This window comes from Cinclus cinclus, chromosome 11 (assembly GCF_963662255.1).
Source record: "Cinclus cinclus chromosome 11, bCinCin1.1, whole genome shotgun sequence".
NCBI lineage: Eukaryota > Metazoa > Chordata > Aves > Passeriformes > Cinclidae > Cinclus > Cinclus cinclus.
In genome coordinates this window covers 16373008-16385054 of record NC_085056.1, presented here as the reverse complement: position 1 = coordinate 16385054, position 12047 = coordinate 16373008, and the positions used below count along the sequence as shown (strand labels likewise).

Genomic DNA, 12047 nt, shown 5'->3' with positions numbered 1-12047 from the left:
AACAATGATGGGTAAATCACTTTTACTAAACTCATCACAGTTGGATGCTAATTGCATGTTCTTCATTTAACATAAAACCTGCTTGAATATGCAGCTAAGAGCTCACAGCTGTAAGTGAAATTATTGAATAAATAGATATACATGTAGACTTGCAAAAACACCAAGTATTTTAAAGAAAATGTCAGTTTCTCAATTTGGTTCCCAGAATCACTGATTACTCCTGACCTCTCCAGTGTCTGTGAGTCCCATTTATAAAATAGGAATAAGAATAATATCTTCTCACATCCCAGGAGGTCATATAAATACAGTGTTCAAAATGCTCTCATCTGTTATAGGGATAAGCAGTGTGTGAAAGCTCAAGAGGGCATGGATAATTCTCATTTTGGACAGGCAGTCACAGGAGGAACAGTAAATAAAGCACAAACTCACAGTGGACAATCCAAACAAAATGGGCCAGTGTAGAGCAGAGAAGACAACAGAACACAATCAGCACTGCTCTGCAGCAGGAAAACCAGACAGGAGGGAAAGGGAGGATGCAATGAGGCAATTTTGGATTACATTAGAAGGCAAATGTTTACAGGTTGAATCACAGGCTTGTGCATCTGGCATTTGAGGGTTGGCTTTTAAACCTGGGGGGAAGGATTTCTGAAATTTTAACAAGGCATTTGTTTCCAGGCTTTAGTCTCAGCCAGCCGCCTTTCCCACTGACTCCTTTCTCATTCCTTCCCTTCTGTTTATTTTCTCCTTTTTCCTTACACACCTTTCGAAAAGGAAGCTGCTCATTTTCTCAGAACTTCAGTAGGAAGTTGGAAGAATATAAGTGGACTGAGGCACTGTTTTCAATACTGTTCTCAGTCCTGGAGACACGCATTAAGAACCTCAGCTCAGAAGCTGATCAGCTTTCAAAAAGACTCAACTGAATGCTAAAAGTAGACATATGGGGTCCAAGGGGACTTTAAAATGTTCTGCAATTCGAGGGCCCAATGAAGGACTCAGAATGGATCTTGGCAGGATAATATGTTTCAATATATTTTTTAAGACGTGGCTCCAAAATCTTATTTAACAATTTACATGGGTGGTTCTGTTTGAAGATCTCAGTTGCTGAAAATTTCATTATCAAATGGTGAGTTCTGAAAGACTTTTTCTCTGTCCTCTTAGAAATTAATGATTTTTGAGGCTTTTTTCCTCCTCTTCAAGCCAAATTAATTTTTTATCCCCAATCTAACAGAGAGAAGTTCAGGGACTTGGCATCCACCACTGCGCACAACTGCTTACTGAAAAATATGTCAGCCTAAAAAAAAAAATAAAAATCACCACTGGAATCTTTTAATCTAGGAAAAGTACAAGCAATAATTCTGACAGCTTAATAAAAGAGATGATTCCATGAACTTAGAGGAAAACTCAAGTTTCTCACATGCGTTTCGCGTTAGAAATATATGATTTAACATTATTACGTCTCCATCCCAAAGGGATGTGAAGCACACCTCGGGACCACCACACAGCCTGAAACAACCACTACCTCAAGAAAGGAGAGAAAGTTTCCTTACATACATTTCTTGCGACGTCCACAAAAATGCTGCTTTTGAAACCTTCCGTGGCGGTAGCCGCTCGTTCGCGCGTGATACTTGTGGGATGCGCGCGTTCTGCGATGGCCAAGAGGGGAGGATTTGGGCCAGGGCTGCACTGGGGACTGGTGCACCTTCCCCTCAGCAGTTCTCTTGTAGAGCACGTGCGGGTGGTGCCCGGCGGGGGACGTGTAGTTGTGCTCCCGTGCCAGCTGCTGAGGTAACGGAGAGATCAGGAACTCCATCTGCCGCGTCCGTATCAAACCTGACTGAAAAAAGAGACGGTAGCACAGGTTAGAGAGGAGGCTGCCAAGGCTCACAGCTGGAACACGCCAGCCCCCCGAGCCACTTTCCTGCAACCCCAGAGTGGCCACAATGTGCACCTCAACACTGGTTAGCTGCTCAAGTTATAGACTATTCAAGGTACGATCTGGATACTCCTCACATTTCAATATGCTTCGTTTCCTTTTGGAGATGACCAAGTCTCTCATTTGGAAAAACACAAACCAGGAATGTTGTGGGACGGGCAGCACAGCACCTTCACACAATAGCATGGATAGTTTCATATGCAATATTAACCCATTCCTCACAGTACAGTTTTTGTGTGGGTGTTTGTGTGCAGGATACACATAAAAAGGAAATGCTTTTGGAAAATACAGCTTCTCATAAGTGCACACATCATAGAAGAAAATATTTGAATTAAGTTTTGCAGCTTTTTCACAAGAAGGTATTACCAAACAGAGTCCCAGACTGAAGGGTGCTCCAAGTAGCAAATTACATTACAGGTCAGCAGCACAGAGCTGAAGCATCTGAACACTTAAGCACCATCATACAGTAATTGACTCCCTGCAATTTAATAATAATTTACATATAATGCAAAATCTATAGCCTCTTATAAGGGAAAGCTAATCACTAAAGGCAAGTATCTGATTGTTTTCCTTTTTGGATCTCTGAAAGACACAAGTATGGGAAAACTACACTGTAGTTTTCACATAGGATCTGTGCATAAAACTGCACATGTGATGAAGTGTTTCCAGGAGCAGGGCCAGGGAAATGTGGGTGGCACTGAGGAAGTATTTCCATGCAGCTCATTAATCAGTTATGATTTTATTTCATTTCTTGGTTTTGTAAAACATGTTGTAATAAACACCCTTTTTTACCAAGTCAAAAACCAAAAATAAGTTTCATCAGGTAATTCTATTACATTATATACGTAATACTAGATACAGATTTTTGGTTTGGATCAGTGAGGCTCTACCATGTGCCAGCACCCTCCTGCCAAAACTGACATCCCACGAGGACTACATATCTCTCAGGCTTCAGAAAAATATGTGCAGACAAACATATGTCAATTGCAAACCATCTTGCCCCACATCTTGAGTCCTCCAAGACCATGATTCCATCTCCTTCCTCAAAAGTCATTGAAAATGCAGACATGTCACATGCATCACCTCTTCCCTTCTGAAATGGATCTTTACTGCAACCTCCCAGGGCCTAAATGCCATGGATATCACAAGAAGAGCAGTTTGAATGCCTAATGTAAGCACTGTATTTTTTCAGGATTTGTGGAATTTTCTGTGCTTCAAGAACTGTTTCCCATGAGGAAAACTCAACACAGTGCAAAGCAAGTGAAAATTGAAAGTTACATCTGAATCTTCACAGCTTTAACCACTTACTAAACTAATGCCGAAATTGATTTTAAGTCTATTCCAGCTGGAAAGATTTATTCAAGATCTACAGGTCCTCAACAGACTACAGTCATCCACTGTGCTCTTTTCATAGAAATTCTCTGCTGTTGATCCAAATCAAAGGCAGCTTTGCAATACTCCCCAGTGCAAGCATCTTCCACAGGGGCCCAAGAACAGTGCTCATAAAGTCACACTGTGATCTCAATTTTGACAGTAGAAGAGATTGAGAATTATGAACCGAGAGGGTCTAATTGCCCTCTGAATAACAATAACAAAACACACATTATACTGTGATCCACAATCTTCCCATTCTCCTCTCTTCAACATGAATTCCTAATTATGTATCTCAGCCTGTATCTACTCAACATTCTAAAAGAGGGTTAAAATTGCCTCCTTCAATGAAAGACAGGTTTTAAATAATTGATAGGAATTTAACTCGCCTGCTCACTGCAATAAGTTGGCATATTTCAAATGTCAGATCACATTTGGTCATGTCAAAGTACTTTCCTGTAGGGAAGATGACTAATATTTTAATATTTATAATGCATGTCATCATACAATTTACAAGTGGTTCTGAGAGGCAATCTTTATCTAGGAGGCTCTGATAATTGGGCACTGCTAAGGAATTTTTTTTCACTGTAAAAGAGAAATGTAGTGAATCTGGTTCTTATTTCCCCATTTTAAAGATTTCCACATCTGAAATTATTCCTGTAGGATTTGTTTTGTAAATGATTCAAACCATATGGAAAAAAAAAGGGGGTTCTACATTTTCCTGTAAGAAACTGTCCGTGATGCACACAAAGTCTCAGCCCCAAACATCATTTCTATATTTAATGTTATAAGGGTGGATTGAGAATTCATGGTGGGGGGAAAGAAGTGACTGAATTCTGGGCCCTGCTTGTATTTTGCTGCACCTTTACAGGGCTGTAGCTGACTGAGTGCCTTATAAATGTAGTCACTTTTTTCCAACAGAAATGACCCTAAATCTCCAACAAGACATTTTTCCTTTGGGTTTTACATCAAACTCATCCTCCAAGTTGAAAAATGCTGTGTGAATGAAAGATACCTTCTTTTTGATAGCATCCAGTTTTTGATAGCATCCAGTTTTACAAAGTTGTGAAGTTGTCAAGAAGAAAGGGGAAGTGCCACAGAGCAGTCTGGGCACTCACTCAATCACACACCATTTGCCATTTTTTCCAGGCATGGGATGGTTTCAAGGATTCGTATTGAATTAATCATTTTGGGAATTCCAAAGCAATGCAGAGAATGCTGACCCGGCTTCAGACACAGCTGCAGTGCTCTGGAGCACTGCATAGGGGGCAATGGGACAACTGCCAGGTCCTGTTCCTGCAGGTTCTTAAATTGTAGTAAACAATTTTACCCTAAATTGGGTAAAGCAAAGAGGCCTATGGCTCCACTGCGCTGGCTGGCAAACACACCAGCTGAGAAATGCCACAGCACAGAGGCAAGAGACTGACACACATTCCTCTTTCCTAGCTTTACACCATGAAGGAATTCCAGCTGTGAAGGTCAGATTTTGGCTACTGGGTACTCCTGGGAACTTTTTCTGTAAATACATGAAGCATCTCCATAATTGTAAGTTAGATTCAATGTATTCATCCAGCTCAAATACTTCAGTCAAACACAGTCATGGAAATACATTCAGTTTTCTACGTCCAGCATAGCTTTATGCATTACATGTGATTTTCCTTGAATCAAGAATGACTTTCCATTAACCTTGATGGGTTTAGGACACAATGAGAATAGGGTCAGATAGGTCAAAATTCCATTTTTATTTCAGATTCTCTGCAATCATAACACCACAAGAGGAAGCAGAATGACAAAATCGAACATTCTTGTAAGTCTAGACAACACAGCATGAAAAAGGCCAGGGACTCCTGTCTATTCCTTCTGTATCCCACTGTGGCTATCACTAATAATAGCAATAATTGTGAGAATATGGTGGGAAGGAACACCCAAGAGATTGCTCAGTTGGAATTTGTTGTTTTCTTCTTCCCTCACAACACATATTTGCTATCCTTCTGGAAGGAATATTCCATGCCATTGGAAAGAAAATGGAAAGACATGGGTTGACCTGTGTGGTTAGCAAATAATTTTGAATCAATAATTTAGAGGAACTTGCAGCTTGTTTGCAGAGAAGAGAAAAAAAAAAAGCAGCATTCCTCCCCCTCTCATCATTTGTTATAAAACATTTGCTTTAGGTCTGGGCTAAAGGAATTTTCAGATCCAATGGACCTCTGTGAAATTCCTCAGTATTTGGGTGGAATCCCCAAGGTAAGGAACTTGTTCTGTTTTCTTGGTGTATTTCAAAATGAAGAACAACTTCAAAATGAGATTTGGACAAGGCTAATGACAACATGGTATCTACTTAAAGATTGTTTTAATTGAACACAGACAATAAATTGAAAAATAAGTAGAATTTTTTTAAAACTACTGAAAAAGATCATCTTAACTGTACAAAATCAGGTAGATCTTCTACTGATTTTCAATCCACATGGAAGAATTTTCGGTCACACACTGACATATCTGTCCCTAACAGATCTCACTGGCCTCTGGAACTGCAGAGGCTGCTCCCATTTGCTCCCCTGTGTTCTTAGAGTAGAGCCTTTGGCAGCTTAAAAGCCTGTAAACCTAACTCACCCCAGTGTCTCAGCATCTCTGGAAAAACCAGACTCTCCATAAAAAGCAGAGCAGTGACAGTGAGTGAAGGATTTGCAGAACTTCTACTTCTCTTCCCTAATTTAACAAAGCTGAGTGCTGAGGGAGCAGACAAATCCTCACTCCAGACTAGAAAGACCTCGTGGCTGTGGGTTCCCTGCATACAAGGCACTTTCATTGCATGCTAATTAAACTGAAGGCAACAGCTCTATGCATATTAAAGTTAGAGGAGTTTCCGAAACCAGATGCAAATAATGAGGTAAAAGCCTAACAAAATGAAGCTGAGAATTAAAACAGATGAATAATTGAACTGCAGCGTCTCTGCTAAACATAACTACTTAATACAGACTGATGTCAAGTCTGTGCAGCTTGCACAAAAACAAGAGTATCTCAACTAAATGTAGTACTAAAAAGCATGCACATATTTCCTAAGGAATACTACTCATACCCAGATTGCCTTATTTAGTGTTAAGAGCATATACATAAAATAAGGTGCTAAAAACTTGCTGTGTCTTAACTAAAACAATGGCCAAAGAAATCAATGAAATCTATACCATTATGTGGGTGTGAGTGTGCTCAAGATGAAAATTCACTAAAAAGGAAGAGTTAAATGTCATTTCACACCCATTTAAATAGTTCCAAATATTCATGAAAAGTCTTAAAAGACTTGACAAAAGGCCAACTGAAATTGGCATAAAGCTTTCCACAGACTCCAGTGGACATTGATCCAAGACTTCTGTTATTTCCCAACTGTCCAGCTCCTAAAAAACCCAAATCACTGATTCAAACACATCCCAACAAGAATTACAGAACATGAAGTACAGAGACATAAAGTACAGTTTTTAGTTCTACTTAAAAAACATAAAAATGTAAACTAAGAACTTCCCTGGAAAACCAAGAATAAGGAGAGCAGATGACCTATGAACTATGGTTGCTGGTTATTTAAAACCATCTGAGGCCAAAGATTCCTAGAAATCGAATATGCACATCACAATGTGGTTGGGGCCATCTCATGTTACTGCATTTTGGAGTTTTTTCTCATTCACTTTGCAGAGAGAAGACTCATGAAATTACCTTATCTACAGTACATTTTCATCAAACTCTTGTTTCCTGCCCTGATGTTCTGTTAAGTTAACAAAGGAAAAAAGTCAAAGCTTTCCCTTGCTGGAAGAGAGACTGCCCTCACTCAGCTGTCCCACCTGGGCAGACCATTTCCCACATGGAACCAAGGGCAGCTTGGAAGCCAGAAGAGGGTATGGCAGAGACCCAGAGAACACAAAGCTGTACACACAGCTCAGAGCTCCCTGACAACAGCCAGGAGCTGCCTTTTGGCCCAGACTGGTCTCTGGAATTGGGCAGATGTCAATTTTTAAACACCGACATACAACAAGGTGTGCTAGAAGGGGAGAGAGGGCTCCCCGTAACTCCTGTACCTCTGCTCAGACTCCACCCCAGAGCGAGGGGAGATGAAGGATGCCTTTCCCTTGGGTTTTATGAGCAGGTCGTGGCAGTGCCTCGCCAAGTACAGAAACCACCCCCACGTTCGCCACCATCCCTCCGTTCCTGCCTGGAGCACATGGTGTTCTGCTCAGAGCAAGCCAGCCCAGCCCAGGAGGCACAGGTCTGCCCAGAGCCTGGGTGTGGAGTGAAGCACAGCGCAGCATCCACGTGTGGACACAGCACTTCATAGCAGCGAGTTCGTAATGGCAGCAGCCATTTCAGGAACACTTCAAATGTCCCCACGGAGAGACCCGTGAGGAGGTGGCAGTCCCTGTGCACTAGCAGAGACAAAACCCTGCCAAGACAGCAGGGAAAGTGCCAGCTACTTAGAACAGGTTTTGGGTTAAGCCTTGAAAATGAAGTAAACGTATCATTTTCTTACTCATGCCAAGGAATCCCTGGAAGAATAAAGTCCTGTTAAGTTTGCCAACATCCGTCTTATGAATTCCTCTTTCCTCCAGACCAAGGGTATTCAACCAACACCATCACAAGGCAGTTCAGAGCAATCCTGCATCATGTAAGCAGTTTAAATAAATGATTGTTTCTTTTGGGAACATGTAATGAAGTAGATTCACCTCTTGGGATGGGTTAAGTTGGTAGTCTGAAAAATATGTGAGACTATAACCTTACTACAGTCATAAGCAAAACTACTTCCAAGAATTATAGCCAGCAGGATAGTACAGCCTGACCTGGAACTGCAGATACCCGATAGCACTGACTGACTTTGAGAGATGGCTTATTGAGCCCCTCTCAAGTTAGGGTCACAATGTCAATGCTCTGGAAAATATAATCAAAATGAGCAAATTAAGATGTGAAATTAGGTAGAAAAAACTGACAAGCAGCATATCTGGAAAGGAGAAAGGGGCTGAATTGCAAAAAGTGTTGCTGAGGTGAAAGATATTTTTACCCTGGGGAAGCATCAGGAGCAAACAGCCAAGCCAATGGCAGTAAATCATGGTAGTTAAGGGAGTTCCTTCCCTCTCCACTCTGACCCACAGCCCCTTTTCTGGGAGGTAGCTGCAGAGGGGACAGCAGCAGCCACAAGGCTGAGGGGCTTTTTGGCTCTTTCTCTCCCCCTGAGAAGGGCACTTACACAACTGCACCCACGTTACTGAAGCACTGGGTAAATGGAACAAGCTTCTGGGACACCGTGACAGGGACACAACCCATGATCCACCAACAAAATGAAAAGTCTGGAGCCTAAAATCCATACACAGATTGTTAAATTAATGACAGACTTTTACAGAGTGTTAAGCACCCATTGAGCTGAACATTGTCTGTGCAAGCATTTCCAGAGTGCTTTTATACCAATTTGGGAAAGAAAATGTTCTGGGAAACTAGTGAGAATGGACTCTCATGAGGTTTCCAATAATACACATGTATTATTGAAGTCAGAAATCCCACGAGTAAAACTCAGAGCATGTTCATTTTTGATCCTATCCCAAACCCGGCAGCACAAAGGCATGTGAACACACTGAAGAGAAGAGAGAATTTAAGTTAACTAAACTTTTCCCTAGCTTTTATGTTTGCCAAAAAATTCACCCATCCTCCAGAAAAGTATCAAGCCTGTAAATGGGCAGTTCCTGATGCCAGCCCCAGAGTCAGGGAAGTACAAAGTGATGCTTTATGGAACTAGGTCCTTGGCTGATGAGAATAACCTCAGCAGACCTTTACTGATTTTCACCAGACTGGAATACCTGGCTCTGTACCACTGCAAATGTTTAGCTTAAGTTAATGGCCCTTATACATACTAAAATATTTTCTTTTATCATGAAAGAAGCATTAGAATCATTGGTTGCCTTTTCTGACTTGAGAATTGTCAGCAGATGGCATTTTTCTTTAGAATCTGACTCAAAAAATTAACTCAATTATTCTGTTTCCTAACATAATGTAGATTTCTTGCAAATGTAAAATGTTAAGGATTCTTAACAATATAGCATTTTCTTACCTGATGATCTGACAGAAGGAGAGTGCAAGGTTTAAACTGCCAGCCTGAGTTAGACATGAAAGACTACTCTGGTTGGTTGTTCAAAAGAAGTGCTAAGCATAGCAGTCAGCAATTAAAACAAGGTAACAAAATTGCATGTCTTTAATTATTCCTATATGAACAAAGCCAGCGTTATCTCTGAATAGTGCCTTTGTATTTCTGCAGCTGACTGAGCTTGTTTCAAACATCTTTATGCAACCCCCATCAGCATATGGCAAATAAGGAAATATTCTTATTTGTTCCTCCACTTAGGGTAATTGAACCAGTCACATTGGTATTTGAGTGTATTAAACTGGTATTTATTGCACGGTAATGAGATATTCTAGAACTAACACAAATTTGATTGCTTTGCCACAGATTAAATACTTGCTTGTCAGTATGTGAGCTCGCTCATTTCTCATTTTGGGTTTAAAAAAAAAAAGCGCAAAAAAAACCAACAAAAAAAAAACCAAACCACACCCCAGGAGTAGGCATGATAAATTAATAGAAGAAAAATATTAATGCAAACTACAGCATAACCACACCAACTATACACCAATAATATTTACCAAGTTACACTCAGGATCACTTCATTTACAATTCCATCAGTAGGGCTCTTTGGCTCCCTATAAAGGTTTTGGAAGGCAATTAGCTAAAACCAACAGCTCAAATTGAACCTTGGTAGCTGTACAAGCACTTGGGTATGGCCTGTTTAAGCAAAGCCCTGCAACTGCAAGATAAAATCTAGAGCTTTTATTAGTTATGACAGTTGTGAAATCCATCACAAAGCAGACAGGAAAGAGCAGGATTGTTTAATGAGTGCGTTTATGCTTCACTTTTCCTAAAAAGAGGCAGCCCACTATTTGTCATGTGCTGATTAGTTACTTAGGGTACCTCAAGAAAAACAGAAAAACTGACTTCAGAGGGTAGCTTAGTGTGTCCCCTGATGTAACATCCCACGTGCAAAGCTTCAGGAGACACTCCGGGTGAGAGCAGGTTCACCTTCAGAAACTTTCAGAAGTACAGGAAATGCAGCTCTCTCTGTCCTGCCTTTCTCTGCAGCAGCACAAAACAAAAGCACCATTTACACCCCTCCTAAATAGCTGAAATGTGCCTTCAAGATGCCCAGATCTTCGGACATGGCATTTCACCCTAAGGAGGGTTTGCTATGAAGTATTTATGCTGCTCAAAGGATTAGGTGAAATGAAAATGTTCTGGCAGGATTCTCCCCCCTCTTTGTGTACAGCTAATCAATTTTACAGGGCTGGAGCTCAGATGTACCAATGTTCTAGGGAAAGTGCATGCCTTCTTAATGAAGCTGCTGCTCCTAGAGTGCTAATAAAGGCAGAACCAATAAGATTAGGGCAGAGTGACACAGAAAATGAACAGCTTTAAAAAAAAAAAAAAAAACCCAAAAAACAACCTGATGATATATAACTAAAATCAGTACTTGAAAATTCCTTTTCCTTAGGTACTTAGCATTAACAGATGCTTGCTTGAGTGTTTCTGATCAGCAACATTCCTCCCTACCAGACAGGCAACTCCAAACATTAAAAGTCATGAATCAGGCCTTGCAAGAAACAACACTATAAATTATGAGATTTTTTTTTTTTAAATCACGCCAAAGGGCTTCAGTGTTTTATGTTCTGATTTCTTGAACCATTTTCAGCTGAGTTGTTAAGAGGCTTTTTTTTACCCTTCATAATCATGTATACTAGAATCAAAGTTAAGTGGGGTTGGGGTTTTTTTAGTGAAAACACAGCTTTTCCTGTGATGATAGGACTTTGGCAACTGGACCCTTCAGAACATTTCACATTGTAAGTGAGAATTAGGCAAGGCTTAATACTCCCTCTCCCTTACAGGACACGCTCTTGAGGTTGCAGACAATAGAGAGAAACACTTGCCCAGGCATGGGACACCACTTGGAGCTACCTGATGGCAGAACCTTCACTCTGGTCAGGACTCTGGACTGCAATGAGTTACACCCAACTGCACCAAAGCCCCAAGCAGATGCTCTCCACATCTGGAGGTTCCCTACCCATACCCACACTTCCCCAGTGCAGATCCTCCAGATATGAGCTTTGCCCTGCCAGAGCTGATGCAAATGAATTTGAGGGGGCAGAAGATCTGAGCTTGTCTGACCTGGGATAATTTGCATTCAAACAAAATAAATCCAGCTCAATTCCCTTAGCAATTTTGCTTTGCTATGAATAGCTCAGGCAGCTCCAATAACGAGGAGCTCAAGTTACATCTGATTGCCAGCTGTATTGCTTACTAAGAAGTTAGGTCAGTGGTTCCCAACCTTTTAATTTTCCTTGTTGGAGTATACATTGCTATGGATTAGTTACATGAGAGAGTGGTCACAAGGAACTCTGTAGGGAGCAAAGTATCAGCTTTGCTGATATTCCACATACACAGACAGATCCATATGTTGAAATATCTACGTGGGAAGGAGAAAGGGAGTGAAACAAAAGAGCTTAAGCCATTAAGGGAATGGAAAACAAGAAGCAAAGATGGCCCAAGAGTGCAAATGTCAGGCTGGCGCCTGGGTTATCTGGGTTAAACTCCCTGCTCTTCAGCATTTCAGCTTCTCTGTTCCTTATTTATCAGTTTAATAGGCAGGCTGTTGTAATCAATGCAGAAAATGCT

General features: G+C 41.0%; 1 protein-coding gene across 1 annotated transcript in view; it reads right to left on the bottom strand.

Annotated features, from left to right (window-relative positions):
- ADAMTS18 (ADAM metallopeptidase with thrombospondin type 1 motif 18) overlaps positions 1-12047 on the bottom strand; it is a 76803-nt gene that overhangs the window by 47349 nt on the left and 17407 nt on the right. Inside the window, exon 4 of the mRNA XM_062499652.1 lies at positions 1552-1834. Within this exon, the coding sequence (XP_062355636.1) occupies positions 1552-1834 (283 nt within the window). The remainder of the gene's footprint in view (positions 1-1551; positions 1835-12047) is intronic.